Source organism: Crinia signifera, chromosome 4 (genome assembly GCF_055691185.1).
Source record: "Crinia signifera chromosome 4, ASM5569118v1, whole genome shotgun sequence".
Lineage (NCBI taxonomy): Eukaryota > Metazoa > Chordata > Amphibia > Anura > Myobatrachidae > Crinia > Crinia signifera.
This window is the reverse complement of record NC_139220.1, coordinates 57,838,223-57,857,532: the sequence shown is the minus strand read 5'-3', so window position 1 is coordinate 57,857,532 and position 19,310 is coordinate 57,838,223. Positions and strand designations below refer to the sequence as shown.

The 19,310-nt window shown below is 42.0% G+C and overlaps 1 protein-coding gene across 1 annotated transcript in view; it reads right to left on the bottom strand.

The window, feature by feature from the left end:
• SEC24A (SEC24 homolog A, COPII component) overlaps positions 1-19,310 on the bottom strand; it is a 90,237-nt gene that overhangs the window by 11,844 nt on the left and 59,083 nt on the right. The window contains exons 13-22 of the mRNA XM_083181802.1: positions 14,429-14,635; positions 12,976-13,099; positions 12,710-12,868; positions 11,997-12,170; positions 8,225-8,335; positions 6,080-6,255; positions 4,129-4,266; positions 3,525-3,629; positions 2,597-2,689; positions 1,458-1,561 (exon numbers count right to left, since the gene is read on the bottom strand). Of these exons, the coding sequence (XP_083037928.1) occupies positions 1,458-1,561; positions 2,597-2,689; positions 3,525-3,629; positions 4,129-4,266; positions 6,080-6,255; positions 8,225-8,335; positions 11,997-12,170; positions 12,710-12,868; positions 12,976-13,099; positions 14,429-14,635 (1,391 nt within the window). The remainder of the gene's footprint in view (positions 1-1,457; positions 1,562-2,596; positions 2,690-3,524; positions 3,630-4,128; positions 4,267-6,079; positions 6,256-8,224; positions 8,336-11,996; positions 12,171-12,709; positions 12,869-12,975; positions 13,100-14,428; positions 14,636-19,310) is intronic.

The following is a 19,310-nucleotide window of genomic DNA, read 5'->3' as shown; positions in this document are numbered from 1 at the left end:
TGCGACGGTTATGTGTGCAGAGCAATGCCTAAAGCATGGAGAGCGAAGCGGCTATGCAAGAGGACACATTTACTCATCTAGGGTCCATGTGATGAAATGTACAAATTGACACCAGTAAAAAAAAAAAAAAAAACCCTCAAACACAAAATGCATGTCAACCATTTCCATGTTTACCTTTTGTCTACAGTATGTTGACCTTGTGCTAGTCGACCTTTTGGGCTCGAATTAGACACTGTTGACCTTTTATACCATACGCCTTTATTGCTGACCCCTATTTTAAATGGACGTCAGATACAACAACTTCATGCAGTTCATGTTCCCTGTCTGGGGTGTCGCTGTCTGCTGTGGTGTTTCTAGCACAGGTCTGGTTTGCATATCAGTGCTGACGAAGCTCCTATGCGAAGCGTACGCTGACCTAAACACTCAGTGTGTGCTATCCTCCTCTCCCCTTCCCTATTACAAATGTATTTTGATCTGTATTAGCATAATTTACCTAAGTCGGAGCGGCTCGCCAGTTCTCACTGGACCGCTCAGTCAGAGGCGCGACGTGCGTGACGTCCGCAGCGCCTAATCTCTGACTCCCAGCAGGCGGAGGTCTCCGACGGTGTGAGATACACGCCGGAGCCTCCGGGCCCGACATACGGCAGTGCAGCAAGGCGGCTCTCCCTCGCATACAAGGTGGTTAGTGCTGGTGTAGAGGTGGCAGATCTCACCAGGCACACACCAAGTAAGGGTCGATCCGCGGGGCACTGCTAGTTGTAACAGTGATCAGCAATAATAGATAAAGGACGTGGGCTCTGATACCTACTACTAGTGGATCAGACCATTTCCTGATACCGGCTGATGCTATTAGGCGACCTCTTGGGACAGTCTTTATTGTGAAAGTTAATGAATAATAAGAGTGTGTACACAATAAACACATCCATTGCTAAATACATACAATAAAAAGGAGGATATTGAGTTGGACCACACTGAGTGAAGGATTTATTTCCTTTTTTAAAATACACTGTCTTGTGTTTACATGTTTCACTGTTTGTCTATATTTCGCAACTTTTAAAAAAATTGAATAAAGGTTACATTTTAAAATTTCCTTGATAATCTGTGCACCAGGCAGAGACATACCTCCCTTTCCCCTGTCAAATTACCAAACTTTTGTGTCCAGTCTAGGGTCAATTTGACCAAGATACAATCAAATTCAGGGTACAGATAAGCACACATATGGTTACCCGGATAAATCCTGTGCGACCGACTCTCCCCGTCCCTTTTTCCTAATATACAGACCAGACTACTAGAAGCACTACAGCAGACAGCGGCACCCCAGGCAGGTAAGAGGAACTGCATGGGTTTTCAAAGATATTGGCTACTAGAATGAACACTATTAAGCTATACATCCAAATATATGTTAGAAACTAAATACATTGTAATAATTACTACACGGCAATGTGGTCCTCACTTACCGAATTATATGTAATGTGGGGAAGAAAGGTCTCTGCTCTCTGAGCCAAGAGATAAAAGCCATCAATCTAGAGGATTCAGCTGTATTCAGATCAGGCAGCTGAGTCTGTTGTGTTGGAAAGAAAATGATAAAAAGTAAAAGGTATGAAGAATCTTCCAATTTTACATAAATTGCCTTTTCACTGAAAATCTACTCAACAACGACCTACGTGACAAAATAAAAATCCATATATTCAATTTCAATCAAGTAAATTTCAGACTTGTTCATAAATCCAGGTGGTAAATGAACCCCTTGAGTGGTGGGCTTTGCTGGGGCAGGACAAACCTACCAGGGCAGGTTTGTCCTGCAACAGCAAAACCCACCACAGAATGTAGGAGCCCTCCTCCCCTCACTTTCACGCCCGCGTTTGTACGCCGGAGCTCCCCTGCCCAAGCAGGGGAGGGGCTCTAGAAGTGGTACGCCAGTGGTGCACACCTGGACACCACTGGTGCACACCTATTGCATATTAGTGGTAAGCCCAGAAATGTTCCTGGACAGCCCGCCAGCAGCGCAGCGGAGCCCGGAAAATGTCCAGCCATACCACCCAAGGGGTTAAACCAGTATTTCTGGTGATACAATTGGTATAAGAGTATGGGTACTACTTGTAGCTAGCAAGTAGTATCCATACTCATACCAATTGTATCACTAATTTGACTACCCATATGTGTAGTATATAAACTACAACCAAATCATGCTACCTAACTGTTGAGTTGTGCCGACAGGTTTCCTAGGTCTTGTCTACATTTGCCTCAAACTCTGCTAACACAACCAACTAGCACAGACAAAGTGTCACTTCTTAATTACTGTACTCTAGCCAGAGTCCTTGCACTGATTACAAGTACTGCAATACAGTAAACGGTCACTAAGGTCACATGCAGAAGAGAGACAGAACTCTTACACAGCTAGTGCATGTACACAAAGGGAACACTTTTTAAATGCCATACAACAACAAAAGATGAGAAATGTCCTTGGCTAGGAGATCGCAAAGTTAAAAGGCAAGAGTCTGCACAGTACCCAGTTCTAACAACATCCAAACATAAATGTTTTTGGTTAATTAAATGGGAACAAATTATGAGAAAAAATAGTGTACAGAATACAAACCAAGTCTTGGGATACTGCAGAGTAGTTTGCAACTCCGAGAACTTGAGATAAGAAGTTCTGCCCACAGCTGCGTCCCACCCACAGGAGCATTATCTGGTCAGATAGAATGTAATACGCAATAAATATTCATAACAGAAGAACAAATTGGTATAGTCATACAAATAATATATAGCAAATATAATGACTTGTTAATATGCACATAAATAATCCATGCAGGATGGTATATTGGTAGGATATTAAAATATTGAATTAATCAAAAATGATGGGTTTTGTTTGGTGTTTTTGTTTGTTTTTTGACAAACTTTTTTTCACATTAATTACTTTTTAAAAATAGTATTTTCTATTGATGGTTATTAGTTTGCTTGCTTGTGTATAGGTTCACCAATTAAATATAAAAAATTCAGCAGCTATTTTTTTTTTTTTTAAATAACTCATTATTAATAGGAAAAAAAGCACATATTTGTTGCAAAAATACACTCCAAGGCTACAAATCCATGTGTTTTTTTGGGTGCAATATTTTACTGAACTTCAATGAATTGACTTGGCTCTATTTGTATTTATTTATACTAAAAGAACAGTCACTGGTAGTGATGCTGGCTTTTTTAGTGGAAATTTTGAGGATCACTCACAGAATCATTGACACTCAAAGGGTTAAGAAATAGAATCAGTCTTTGAAGGACAGTACAATGATACATTTTCAGGTAAGCAGCCAAAATGGCATCCGCAATATATATATATATATATATATATATATATATATATATATATATATATATATATATATATATATATATATATATATATATATATATATATATAAAAAGGAGTAAATACTGAAATTGTGCATGCCAAAACACATCCATTGCATCAGGGAGGACCATGTATAGTGGTTAGAATTAGAATTAACACAGTATTCTATTGTACTTACGGTGCCAGCATCCATCAGGTAGGCTCCATCTCTATTCAACTTCTCTACCGATAGCTGCAGAATGGGCGGTTGAGGTATGGTCTTGTCATTGATGCTAAGGGCTCCCTGGATTAGTTTCAAAAGTATTAGTCACTCAATGTAGCTCCAATTTTAATATCATTTTCACAATGCTTCATGGTCTAAGCCTGTGGTGAATGATCTATCCCAGACATCTAGGCATCATTTACTACATTTTTAACACTGTTTATATAGCAAGAGACTTCGGCATAATACTACATTTGTAGCAGGCACAGGTCACTTTCCCTTCCTGCATAGAAACATGCAAAAAGCAGTAGACATCAAGACACAAACTGTCACAGGTGACCTGGGTGCCTTACTACAAACTGTCACAGGTGACCTGGGTGCCTTACTACAAACTGCCACAGGTGACCTGGGTGCCTTACTACAAACTGTAGATCTGAAAAAAAAAGTGGCTTAGAAGACAAGTGAAAGACAGCGCACAGGTTTACATAATATTGATAAGCAACAAAAAGTTTATACAGATTATTAAGAAGTTACATATGCAGTGGTTCTGTTAAATAAAGCAAACTGATCAAAAACACACCTCAAGCGATAGATTGTCCACTCTATACAGGTTAGGGTGGGTCATCAACATAAGATACACCAGTGGCTGGCTCTTAATCTGACACATTGCATTTGTTCTTTCATCCAAACTTGCATTTGTTCCAGTCTGGAAAGCTTTCTGTAAATCGGCAATAAGAAAAGTGTGATCACGCATTGCTTATGACAAGGGAAGCACCATACATTGATGCAATCTATTGTGCGCTTACTTTTCTCATCAAAAACATTCCAAAGTGACTGGTAATGAGGGCAATTAAAATACATTCCATTGACGAAAACCCAAACAGCATAACCCTAAACACCCCCCCAGCATAACCCTAACCCTCCCCACACAGCGTATCCTTAACCTCCACAAGACATCGGCATGCTTACAACCCCAGTTGGGATGCTGGCTATTGACATCTCCAATGATGCCAGTATTCAGACAGGCATCCTGACTGGCAGAGTCCTAACCACATTTCCATGTGAATCCTAGTAAAACACTGCAAACAAATGTGCTTGTTTACGCAGTATGTGTAGTCATTATGCAGACATTCAGAATATAAGATTAGGCCTCCAGCACTACAAAAATGAGACATCTACATTATGACCATGTCCAAATCTGGAATGTCTGCATAACACACTACACCCGTGGCATAGAACCGTGCCAAAAATGTCCATGATTATAGTAGAAAAATGTAACTTTTGCAGAAAGCACATTATCATGACAACCAACGGAAACATAGTTTAGTAGTGCTTAATACATGAACATACACATTTCTATTTTTATTTGGTGTAGGTCTGGCCATAAGTGGCAAACTGTCATCTTACATGAAACAAACATACCCAGTTTCTAATACAGAATATAGCCTTTTCGATATAAGGCTATCTCAACCTCAGTCCTCAAGCAACATTAATGGTGGGTACACACTACCAGATACATTGGATGATCAACATTATCACTCAGACATATGGGGCGGGATGTTCTAACATCTGCAGACCCCTCTGCCGGGCTTCGCATAGTTAATGATCGCGTTTGCTCTTACATATGCGATCAATAAAGCAAGGGACAGCTCTTGCGATAAGTCCTGGCGCTGGACTTCCGGGTCTGAGACCCAGGAATCCATCTGCGCATGCGCAGAGCGCCAGATCCGGCCAAAGGGCATACTGAGAGGGATCCATGACCGACCCCTCACACAGCGCTGCGGAAAGAAGCCCATAGGCTTCTGCAGGTAAATCGCCAGCAAAAGCAGCGCTGACACTGGGGGGTTACAAAATATAGAAATGCGGTAAAAACCAGATAACTGGGTTTTTAACGCATTTCTGGGTTAGAGCATCCCACTCATTGTGTCAGCTGTGCAACACAACTAATATATGCAAACATATATCAGCGCATCATGTGGTATGTATGGGCCATCCGCGCGTGCCAGAAGAGACGGTGATTAACAGCTCAACTGGGTGGATACAGCAGTCACAACGGGCAGTATGTATGGAGAACATGCTGCTAGATCAGTCCAGAAATATCTGCAGATCAACTGATAGAAGTACTGTGTACTGAGTCTAACAGTGTAGGTTTTAGTGATATCCAGGCATAACCACTACTGTTAAATCAAAATAACTTGGGTAATAATTAAGTCACCTGTACTGAAGCATGGATATCACTATGTTAATGAGCCTTGAGGACTAAGGTGGGGAATGCCTAATATACAATATAATTTACATAGCAAAAACCAAGTTTCAGGCTAGTGCAGAGGATCCCATGTCTTATTATGGTGTACAATGAGATTCCACCCAAGTTCATTTATTTCAATAATTTGTCATTAAGCACATATGCATAAATAAAAGCAAGCAAACATGGGGAAGGGGAGTTGGGACTTAAAGTCAAAGACTAAGTAATTATATGTAATATCTGTATGTACATGGAGAGATTTGAGAAGTATGGGAAAAGAACTAACCTGCTTTAAGAGGGCCAACACGAACAAAGGGAAGAGACGCAAGGAGTTTGGCACCAGGAGACCTGGCTGCTGCACAGTTAGCACCGAAGTGCGGTAAGCAGACAGAGAGTCAATAGCGGCATTTACTAGAGCATCCCGAGCATCACTCAAGCTTGACGCAATGGATCGATCAACAGCTGCAAAAGGTGCAAAAGATTATGCGTTATTTTCATTGTTTACATTTATTTTTAGCAAAATAGATTTTTGTGTTTCATACGCGATCTCTGATAGTAGTAGTAGAGATATAGTAGGGTTTGATATAATATATGCTCCAGTTTAAATATTTAACTTTTACAAACCCTACATCAGGGGTAGCCAACTCCAGTCTTCGAGAGCTACCAACAGTTAACATTTTCCAGGTCTCCTCACAGAATTACCAGTTGAGTGATTATCTCTACCTATAAATCTTTTGTAATGTGTCAGTGAGTTAAGAGTGCACTTGCTAGGTGGTCTGAAAAACATGAACTGTTGGTAGCTCTCGAGGACTGGAGTTGGCTACCCCAGCCCTACAGGTTTGTTTACTCTATTTAAGCCTCTGCTTAACACAATACGTTTTTTTGGCAGCACGACGACAGTACAGTAGAGAAAGCTTTTCCTCCCACCTGATGCTGCTCCAAGCAACAATGCGCCTACCGCTTGTGCTGGACAGTAAAATGGAACCCACCGGTAAACACAGAGCCCAGACATTTCACTGTGGGTTTAAGTCACTGTAGACCTGGGGTAGCCAACTCCAGTCCTCGAGAGCTACCAACAGTTAATGTTTTCCAGATCTCCTCACAGAATATCAAGTGAAGTAATTAGATCCACCTGTGGATCTTTTAAAATGTGCCAGTGAGTAATGAGTGCACCTTTGCAGCAGCTAGGTTGTCTGGAAAATGTGAACCGTTGGTAGCTCTCGAGGACTGGAGTTGGCTACCACTGCTGTAGACCATGGGTGGCCAAACCTGTCAAAATCGACCAACAGTTCATGTTTTTCAGGCAACCTGTGGCTCTATAGCAGGAATGAATGGAGCATGTTTGAAAATATGACAGTAATGACTACAGCTGTGCACCAGCTAGGTGACTGAATACATGGACTGTTGGTAGATCTCAAGGACCGGTTTGACTACCCCTGCTGTAGACTACAGAGTGTTATCTATATAATTGTGTAAATTTTCATGTATTTGGAGACTTAGGGGGGTATTCAATCTAGGGCAGTGGTCCGGGAACTCGGTCCTCATTACTCCACACAGTGCATGTTTTGCTGGTAACCCAGCAGGTACCCAGGTGTAGGAATTACTCACAGACACATTTTATAAGGTCCGCAGGTGGAGTTCATTATTTCACTTGTGATTCTGTGAGGAGACCTGCAAAACATGCACTGCGTGGCGTAATGAGGACAGAGTTCCCTGACCACTGATCTAGGCTGTAGATCCCTGCCGACAGCCGTTATCCTGGTCCGTTTGCGGTCAGCCTGACAGCTGAATGACAGGTGAGATTCAATGCCCCACCTGCCGATCGGCGCAAAGGGGCCATTGCCGCAAAAATGGCAATAGATTATATATATTTATTTATTTCAGACTACAAAAACTCCCTCCTTTCTCATACTATCACAACCTTTTCTTCAGGAGGACTATAGACCCTACTACATCACTTGCCTTTGCTAACTGTAAACTTGGTTCCCTTGATCCAACAGGTTTCTCATCCTCTGTAGGACCACCCTTCTCCACACCGCCATTACTGTCACTTGCCACAACCTACCTATATCTCCATATATGACCATGCCATTAATCCTGACATTTTCTTTGCTGTCCCAGTTGCAATAATTAATCTAGGTCAATCTCCTCCTGTGAATTGTACATTGTATTTATGAAATGATTTACATTTCCATATTAATTTGCACTTGGGAAACTTCTATGCAGTGGTATTCCCCTTGTTAGGGTGCTATGGGTATTATATTACCCCTTAGCAGTAAAGAACAATGCATCTTAAATTTCTATTAAGATAAGTGTAGTATATCAATGGATTTCAACTTTATTATGTGAAAGGCTAAGATATGTAGTTATGAGGATAGAGTTTACCTCTCACACAATACATTGGTGAGCCACGATAACATTGCACACCTACCCATATTGGCCAAAAGTCCAATCACTGCCTGCACATCAGCCCCAGCATAGATGTCGGACAGCGCTGGAACAACAGGAAGGCACATTGTGTGCACACGGATCCTCCGCTCTCCTGAAGAAAAAGAATGACACATGCATGAATGTAACTACAGTTTGACTGCACACTTTAAATAAAAGAACAGCAACACCGTGCTGCTAATCAGTACAATGCTCTGTGAGGATATGGAGGTTATTCAGGTTGGATCACATAAGCGCAAGTGCAGAATATGTCCTGCAATCGCATCTCAGAAATACAAACGCCTCTGCTGTGGCCAAAGATTGACACATATGCAATTACCACAGTTTCTCTCTGAAACTGCAAGCCTGTGCAGGGTCAGAAATACTCAGGTGTACAGCTGTAGATAAACATCAGGATCAATGTTCATCCTGAACTGCAATCACGTTGCAGTTTAAGCAATCGTAAACACACTAAACTGCTGCAAGCAAAACTATAGGCTGGCTGTACTGACTGAAAGTACTGTTCTTTTCAGAATTTATCCTGCAGCCAAATAAACATCAGATGATACATTCTCCTCAAGCAAGTCAAGAGGACACTTGATACTAAATAGAAACACTGTGCTGATAAAAGTGAATTTGCAGCATGGACTGAATAACACAACATAAATATAATGGAATAAAAAAAGAAAATATTTATTGAACTAAAAGCGTAATGCTTAGGTGGCCACCTATAAATAAATCAATACAAACAATGACATGTATACATAAATTCTCAAAATGTAATTATTTACCTATGAGCCTCATTTCCATATATACTTTGTGTCAATTTTCAGTCTCTTGATTTAATATATATCCATTCTCCAGCACTCTGATATATAAATAGAATTTTGTAATCCTCAGAATTAATAGAAGCATACTGGAGTCGGTATAAATAATGTTCGCTCTGCACAAGATCTGCTTCTCTCTTCTGCACGGATCACTAGCTCCCATTCACTATTACAGGACTTTCATCAGGCTGCTCCCATCCTATGGAATGCCCTTCCACGCACAATAAGACTTTCCGCTAGCCTCCAAACTTTCAAGTGTTCCCGGAAAACTCACCTCTTCAGGCAAGCCTATCATATTTAAGTTCTACACGCATAACCCTCTGAGGCACTTATGTATTATATACCTTCCCTTCTGGACCTACAAGCTATGCTATTACTGGTGCCTGTCCTTGTGTTTCCATCCTATATCCCTATAGATTGTAAACTTGCAGCAGGGCCCTCCTACCTCCAAATCTGTCTGTTCTTACCCAGTTTGCTTTATCACTGTCTACTATTGTAAAGGGCAACGGAATCTGCTGCGCTATATAAGAAACTGTAAATAAATGTTCCGGAATTCAGTTAGTAAAATAGTGTACCACTTGCCTTAATATGGTGTTTTGTGAAACAAATAGTCCCCAGTAGGCTCACTATCAGCCACTTGTGCCACTGTGGTGCGAGGACACAAAACCCACAGCAGGAGTCCTGCTGGAAGATGTGAGTATCATCTGCAGAGTAGCTGACTCTAGCTGGTAATTGGGACTCACGTAAAGCGACTTAAAGCTGTTTCTGTCTGTGAAGAGTTGGCATGCAAATAGCTCGGGCATGAAACGGCTTGGATGTGCTAACCGCTATTATAAGACCTTTGAATACCTGTGAAGTAATGCGCGTGCGCTCGACATGCTTTGGGCTTGGTGGCTCGCTGCGGTCGCCACACTTAATAAAATCGACTCCACTCCGACGTGGATAGTGGGGGTATGAAAAGGTCGGAGGACGCGTACCGCCGCCGCTCGCCAGGCTTCGGGTTGGCGTTGATAGTGGGGGGCCGTTTACAATGTGGGGGCATTTTTAGATTTTTTACCCATCAGGGTGGGTATACAATTAAAAATCGGGTCTGAGGGTGCCATTTAACATGGGACTCAATGGCAAATCACATCGCATCGCATGCTATTGTAATGGCATGTGATGTGACCGATTTTAAAATTGTATACTCAGCCCGGGAAAAGGCTGAAATCGGGTCCATCGCATACCTTAATTAGTGGTATGCGATACGATGGGTGCCGTCATAATACACAAGTACCCCGGTCTTATACCAGACCCTGCTTAGCAGCTTGTGGCCTATCTCAAAGGCAGATGTCTATTGGTCAGCTCAGGCACCACTGGCTGTTATCTGCAGACTTGAAACTATCCAATTTCATTTCTGTGTCATCCCTCTGGATATTTTTAATTTACCTTTGTTTATTATTTCACCCACCGCCCATCCCACCCATCCCATCTCCACTTAACGGTCCCCCAGGTGCTGTTACCTGAATGGCACATGTGTATAGAAGTGCATACAATTCTGTATTGCGACTCTATAATATAATAACAGCACGTACTCTAATGCTTCTAAATTCTTCTCTTAATGACGAAGGTATTTGATTGTGATATGTCATTTTTGCCCCTTTTTTCCCCCAGTTAGCCTATAACTTTTATTGTTAACTTGTTTAGTTTTTTGGGGTCGTTTCTTAAAAACTCTTCTGCACATTATATCTTGGGGCATTGTTTGTAAATTACAGTGCTCATATAATAATTAAGGGGGCAGCAAATGTTGCAAACGTCATTATATTTACTAAATGCGACAGAATTGAATGTTCTAGTGTGCTTGCTCGCAGCTTATTCCCTATGCCAGCTCTACTTCTGTTTCATAGCCTTTTCGACTTTAACACTTATCTCATATAATGTCTCTTAGCCTATGTGTTTTCACATCATTTTGAATTTAAAGCCATATAGGCATTGGCACCTATGTGTGCAGTTATGTCTTCTCTGCCCCTTTTCATATGTAGCGACATTTTACACTGATGAGTATATAATCATAACGATACGTCACCTTGCTCACATGGCCCCTCTTACACTTCAACAACATTTTTGGCTATTTAATCCAAATTTTATTATGTTTTTGCATTTCGTGCTTAGAAAAGTGACATATAAAAGTTTATTCCTAGGACATGAGCTATGGTCATAGCTCCAGTGCCCTTTTCCCCTGGTTTGGAAAAGTTAGGAAATTGAAGGTGGTTTGAAGCACAGTATCTGATTATACTGCAGATTCATACAATATTTAGTTAGCTTTTGTATCCTTTACTTAAGGTGCCCACAGACGCATCAATTTTACTGTGCTATGCGTTTTTGACTGTACAATGGTTCTATACAATTTTTCTTCCAGCTTGCTATGCAATGTGCACTTGGATGCATGCGATGCGATTAACCCATGTTTGTAAGGTTAATTTACAGATGCAGTCTAAAAAGTATGTGCAGCACGTACTTTTTTAGACATACAATATCGGGCTCCCGGGAACGCGCATCGCATCGCACAAGCCCATAAACACCACCCGATAATTGTACACAAGATGCGTTTTGTACTTAAAAAGTACAAAACGCATTCGATAATTGATGCGTCTGTGGGCACCTTTAACCAATTGTCATTGCATACAATCTGATTATGTTTCTTCTAGCATGGCAAATTATGTGAATGAGCTCAACTGTATTGTAAAGTTTAATTTTAACTCTGCCTAGTTGTTAGTTTTGTTCTGTACTTGCTAACTGTATAAATTGTGACAATGCAAGTGCTTCAAGTAAAAAAAAAAAGTATATTATATAAAGAATCAGTTTCAAAGTAATGACATGACCCTATTTCTGAATTTCACTTAACCACACATTTGTCACTGTACTTCATTCCATTATTTGGCCCAAAAATAAAAATAAAGAAAGTGAAACCTTTGCTGGAAGTGTACAGAAGAGCAGACTGAAAGGACACTAAAGACGTATCGGTCAGATTTTCTTCCACAGACATCTGTACAGCGTAGCCTGCATCAGGATTAACATTTGGAAGAGACAGGAGATCCGTGGAGCGAACAAAGAAGTTTCCATGGAAAGTATGTATTGAAAGGCCTACAAAAGAAAATGGAAACCATCAGGTTTGATTCACCTTCCTTCAAACACATTTTCGGCTACTTTTAAAAAAAAATACACCTTTCCCAAGCAAAAGAAGATAAAAAACAATGTTAAATATACCAAGCACACACTAAGCCAACCAGTCTTAATGTAAACAAGCATAAAAACAAGAAAGTGTTCCACCAATTGTATTGTCTTAATTATTTTAAGGTATTGTGTTTGGAGTAACCCAGTAATGTGCCACTATATAGAGGCGGCAGCCTAAACCCATCCCAAATATATGGTATGACCTTTGTTTAAACAGTGGTTCTCAACCTCGATCCTCAAGTACCCACCAACAGAGCACATTTTCCAGGTCACCTGGCAGGTGCACTCATTCATTGAAACATTTTATAAGATCACGGGTGGAGCTAATTATTTCACCTGTGATTCTGTAACGAGACCTGCAATATGTGAACTGTTGGGGGAACTTGAGGACTGATGTTGAGAACCATTGTGTTAAGGCACATGGTCAAAAAGAAGGCTGTGAAACAGACCTTTAGTACACCTTATCCTCATGACAGCCTCAAAGCCAATCTTCCGGGTCAGGTATCTTTTTAATTCTTTCTGCAGCTTCTCCACTTGCGTTGGATTGTGCTGATGATGGTAAGCATGATAATAGTAAACACTTCCAGCTGAGTATCTGGAAATGCAACCTGAAACAACATGTGTAACCCAAGCAGTTAGCCTGTAACATGATAACAAGAGGACACTTCATGACACTGCAAAACAAAATAAAAAAAAGTACAGCCACATATCATACCCAGAGAAGCCAAATCAGAGTAGCGGCCACTTAAAAGGAACAGGTCAACTGCTATCTGCTGCCCTGAACAATCCAAAGCCAATTTCTTATAAAAATCAGTCGCTGGTGTCAAATTATGGATATCCTGTTAACAAAACAATTGCCATGTATTTAAAACAAAAAACATTGTTTGATTATACTTATTATAGCCTAGCCTACTTAAACAGTTTGTAAAAAATAAATAAAGTATACAAAACTGCTTGCAGTAGAAGTGATTAAAAAAAAAAAAAAAACACTCATACCTATATTCTACATAAAATTACTAATAAAGACTAAAATAACCTGTTCCTGCAAATTATGCTAATATAGCAATTTATGTTTTAGGGGGATATTCAATCTCCCGCCGCTCTTCCCAATGGGGGAAATAGCAGCGGGGCCCTATTCAATGCTGTCTTCCCCAAAAGCATTGAACAGGGATCTCCGCAGAACGTGCCCGACTTCACAAGCAGTCAGGCATATTCTGCCAAGAACGTCCAGGAATTGAAGAACTCCCGGCCGAAGCTCAACAATTTCAGTCAGCTTCTGGCGGCCACGACCCCTTCTCGACGCTCGGCAGGCAGGATATCGAAACCCTGCATGACAAATCTGTGTTGTGCCGGCCGGGAACGGGACAGGGTCACGGTGGCCAGCAGGCCAGCCCGACAGTCTTTACCCTGCATTGAATATACCCCCACCTTCTAGAGGGGTATATCAATGTTGTTTGGATTTTTCAACTAGCTGAAAAATCCGGACATACCTATTCAACAAGGCCGCTTTCGGATATTTTTTCCAATAACGTAGGTACGACTTTGTTAAATATTTGACTGCATCGACAGTTAAAAAATTGGCACTTAAATTTAATCGGTCGACCAAAAAAACTTCCCAAAATTTTATTTTTTTCGATTTTCCAACTGTACCAAAAATATGCACAAATTGAATTATACCCATTAGTGGTGAAAACCAGAATGGTTCTTGGACAAATCAAAAAGACCTATCATGTGCCAATACATTTATAGATCTTAATCAAACTACTTAAACATCTGCACTCACATCATTAACCCTTTCAGTGCCAACATGTGTGAGAGATGTGCAAAACATCTGCTAAAATTGTAAGCACCGCTCACATTTATTATAAAAATTCAAATAAAAAAAATTTGTAAAAAAAAGATTTTCTATACAAGGTAAATATGATGAATAAAATTGTTGCTTTTGCAAGTTTCACACCTATTTTTACAAATCCACTTGGCACTCAAAAGGGTTAAACATAACTATGGAACATTTAATTTACATTTTCAATACTTATTTTACAGCAAATATCAATTTACAATGTCATGTAAATAAATGCAATTAAAAATGTGAAGTTTGCACAAACAACTGGTAAGTGGAAGCATTCTGTTTTGTTAGCCTGATTTTGTCCGCCTGATTTTGTCCGCACCTTTGCAGTGGATTTTTGGTTGGGTTCCTCCCGGGGCTTTAATGCTCCTGCTCCTAGCTGTGGCAGCTGTGTTTGAAAAACCGTAATACGGCCACCAGTGGGCGATGTCAGCTTATACGCTGCCTGCAGTGCTGGCCCCAGAGCACTTTGTGTTTCTGATGACTTGGTGAACATTTGTGGTAGGTTTTTCAGCAAATCCAGGACTAGCTGCAAATGAAATATAAAATAAATGCAGTTACTACAGTTGTGTCAGCATAGATCTATCCACTGTGCGCTACAAGTCAGATCACGTGTTGTGTAACATCAGTACTACCGATTCACATAAGGGGCGAAATGTAATAGGGTGCGATTTTTGGACGAGTTCCAAACTCGCCAGAAATCGCACCTTTAAAAATCGCGTTTTTTGCCGCGAATTCGCATATGTAATGAGATGCGAATTAGCGGCAAAAAATGCGATTTGCCGCGATTTCGGGCGCTTTTCAGTCATGAAAATGTGCGCATTTTCAGTCATGAAAATGTGCGCATTTTCATATATGCGATTTAGGGTAAAAAAATAAAATAAAAAAAAAAACGGCGTGGGGTCCCCCCTCCAGAGCATAACCAGCCCCGGGCTGAAAGAGCCGGTCCTGGTTTCATAAAATCACAGGAACAAACAAGTTGGGGTTCCGTGCATTTTATAAAACCAGCACCAGGCTCAAGGGCCGGTCCTGGTTCCCAAAATACGGGGGACAAAATGACTAGGGGTCCCCCGTATTTCAAGAACCAGCACCGGGCCCAACCAGCCAGCAGGGTAATGCCACAGCCGGGGGGAGACTTTTTATACAAGTCCCCCCGGCCAAAGCATTCAGCCCTCTGACCGGTCAGCATGGGCAGGGGTCCTGGGGGAGTGGGGACCCCCCCAAAGAAGGGGTCCCCCCCCTCCAGAACTTACCAGCCCATGCTGAAGCCCGGGGCTGTCCTCGATGCCCCTGGGCTGAGGGCATCGAGCTGATTAATTGTGTAAAAAAATAGAGAAATTCCTATTGTGTATTGCTGTGGAACTATGAGTCCCAGCAAGCCTGCACCACATGCAGGGACTTGGAGAACCACAAGTCCCAGCATGTGGGGCAATAAAGGGCCCGCTGGGACTAGTAGTCCCACAGTACTACAAATAGTTAAAAAAGTACACAAACACACTGACAGTACAACTTTAATACACACCAAGCCCATTCATCCATACTCACCTATGTTGCCACGAAGCTTCGGTCCCCTTGTCCAGTAGAATCCAGAGGGGAGGCTGTGGAGAGAAATCATACTCACCACAGACGTCTTCAGCGCTTCCCCGGGTGCCCAGCAGCATTCTTCCCACGATCACCGTCCTCCGGTCTTCTGTTTACATCTGGGGCTCCGCCCCCCGACCGGGACTTAGGCCCGCCCATCAGCCAATCATGACCCGGCATGCCGGTTTTCAAGGACCATGATTGGCTGATGGGCGGGCCTAAGTCCCGGTCGGGGGGCGGAGCCCCAGATGTAAACAGAAGACCGGAGGACGGTGATCGTGGGAAGAATGCTGCTGGGCACCCGGGGAAGCGCTGAAGACGTCTGTGGTGAGTATGATTTCTCTCCACAGCCTCCCCTCTGGATTCTACTGGACAAGGGGACCGAAGCTTCGTGGCAACATAGGTGAGTATGGATGAATGGGCTTGGTGTGTATTAAAGTTGTACTGTCAGTGTGTTTGTGTACTTTTTTAACTATTTGTAGTACTGTGGGACTACTAGTCCCAGCGGGCCCTTTATTGCCCCACATGCTGGGACTTGTGGTTCTCCAAGTCCCTGCATGTGGTGCAGGCTTGCTGGGACTCATAGTTCCACAGCAATACACAATAGGAATTTCTCTATTTTTTTACACAATTAATCAGCTCGATGCCCACAGCCCAGGGGCATCGAGGACAGCCCCGGGCTTCAGCATGGGCTGGTAAGTTCTGGAGGGGGGGGACCCCTTCTTTGGGGGGGTCCCCACTCCCCCAGGACCCCTGCCCATGCTGACCGGTCAGAGGGCTGAATGCTTTGGCCGGGGGGACTTGTATAAAAAGTCTCGGTACTTATGTATTATCTGGGCTCCCATGTTAAATGCAACCCATTTTTTCATACCCCTACTATCCAAATACGCATGGAGTTGATTTTATATAGTGTGGCGAGCGCAGCGAGCCACCGTGCCCGAAGCGTGGCGAGCGCAGCGAGCCCCGCGAGGGGACACGGTCTCATAAGAAAAACGGGAGCCCAGATATTACATAAGTACCAAAGTCTCCCCCCGGCTGTGGCATTACCCTGCTGGCTGGTTGGGCCCGGTGCTGGTTCTTGAAATACGGGGGACCCCTAGTCATTTTGTCCCCCGTATTTTGGGAACCAGGACCGGCCCTTGAGCCTGGTGCTGGTTTTATAAAATGCACGGAACCCCAACTTGTTTGTTCCTGTGATTTTATGAAACCAGGACCGGCTCTTTCAGCCCGGGGCTGGTTATGCTCTGGAGGGGGGACCCCACGCCGTTTTTTTTTTTACTTTAACTTTTAGCCTCTTTTTGGACAGAACCATGCACAGATCACACAGATTTGTGCATGGTTCTGTAAAAATCGCCAGCAAGAAGCTGGTCTATTTTTTTTGCGTTTTTTGGTAAGGTCCCATATGCGACTTTAGAACTCGCATCCTATTACATATGCGAGTTCTATAGTTTACAATGGGAAAACATCTGGATGCGATTTTCAGTGTGACTGAAAATCGCATCTTTAAAATGTGCGATTTCGCGGTAAAAAGTGCGCTTTTTACCGCGATTTTTAACCTATTAAATGTGCGATTTTCGGAAAATGTGCGATTTCGGCCGTTTTTGACCAAAAATCGCACATGTCACAAAAATCGCACCCTATTACATTTCGCCCAAAGTGTCTTAGTGTGTGACCGTTTCCATTACAAGGAGTCTAATTCGCAAAATGGTGTGAACCACAAGCAGCCTTGGTTGATTAAAGTGAGTCTATATACTGTGGACGACTGCGGGTGTATCTGCATGCAAAATACTACGTTACAGTGTTCTACTGGAAAACACTTATTTCATATGCAGATACACTCGAAGTCAAACAGAATTATAATCAGCAGACACTGTTTGTGCATCCTATTCACACAGTTTTGATGCATTATAAGAAAAAACTTGCACACAAAAGACACTCAGTGCTACCGAGTCACTACTAGGGCTGCTCAATGTGCAAGGAGGCTAGATTTATGCGGACTCAGTTGTAATACCTGCTAATGCTGTCCTGGTTACAGTTTACTATTCCTGATCATAGCACTACTGGATGGTTAAGGATGAAAAAAGCTGAAAAAGCACATTCAAAACACCTGTGCTGACTATTTGAACCTGTTGACCTCTTACATGTCGACCTATTGACATGACAAACTTTGTACCCGTCAACCATATAAGGGTCAACTTATGGGCTGTCAACCCAATAATGGACCAGAAACTCAGAATATATTGCCATTTTTGCAACGAAAGGCCACTAGGTGGTTCTTTAAGTCTACAGGTAATACTAGATCTAAGCCAGCTCTTAGACACAAACTCAACTGTGTCGATTGTATATGATGGGACTGGGACAGATGTCAATAACTATTCTTTATAAAGCATCATCTATATAAAGGTCTAATGACTCATTATGTGTCTCCAAAACACTATCTGTTGGCAGCGAGTGAAACTACATATCTTTCTCACACATTCACAAACACACAGGCAATCACAAGGTAGCAGACTAGCTTTCGAAGCTTATGTTTCGATCGGGCAAACTAGTTACATCAGGGGTAGCCAACCCTAGCCTACGAGAGCTACCAACAGTTCACATTTTCCAGACAACCTAGCTGCTGCACAGCTGCACTCATTAATCACGGACACATTTTAAAAGATCCACAGATGGAGCTAATTAGCTCACTTGTGATTCTGTGAGGAGACCTGCAAAACATGCACTGTTGGTAGCTCTCGAGGACCAGGGTTGGCTACCCCAGAGTTACATCATATAGGTGTTAAAACATTTCGTTTTAACACTTTGAGTGACAACATCTGTGTGAGAGATTTTAAAAATAGTCACTAAAAATGCCAGAGTGTAGCCCACATTTGTTATATAAATTCAAATAAAAAAAAAAGTGTAAAAACAGATATTTCCTATAAAAGGTAAACATTACAGGCCGTTATGATGATCATCATCATTTTTTGGCAATTTTTACAGCTAATTTGACAAATTCACTTGGCACTCAAAGGGTTACCATACCATGTTAAAATTACAGCATTTATTTTATGTGCATTGCTAACCTAAAACTACTAAATGAGGCTGTCCTATTAAAGATAGACTAACTTTTCAAATCATCCATGTAAAATTTAAGCTGGCCATATATTTGTCAAGATTTCAAAGAATCGGCCCAATAAATCAAATGAAAATCGGTTGTGTTTAAGCTCCGATCCCCGGTCCTATGCACATCTGATCGGAGCCCCCAGATGGTTGGTGCTGCACTAAGGGCCTGGAGCCTTTAATGGGATTGTATGCAAAAGGTCTGCATGCGATATCCTGCTGCATGCAAAAGCTGCGACTTCTCCACACAGAAAAGTTGCAGTAATGTATGGGGTGGCCTTAAGTGTTGCTTTGTTCTAACTTTCATGGATCCCCTGTTGTTGATATTATACTAGACAAAGGGTGCTGCCTCTCATAGGTCTAAATCATTGCAGTAAGAAATTAGTTAAACTTTAAGTCCGTAACTCTGGGGGCATGGATCATTGGTTAGACAGCAGGATGGTTGACAAGCATAAGGTCAACGTGCAGGAAGGTCGACAGGTGATTAGGACGATATGGACATTAACCCATAGCACCGCCTC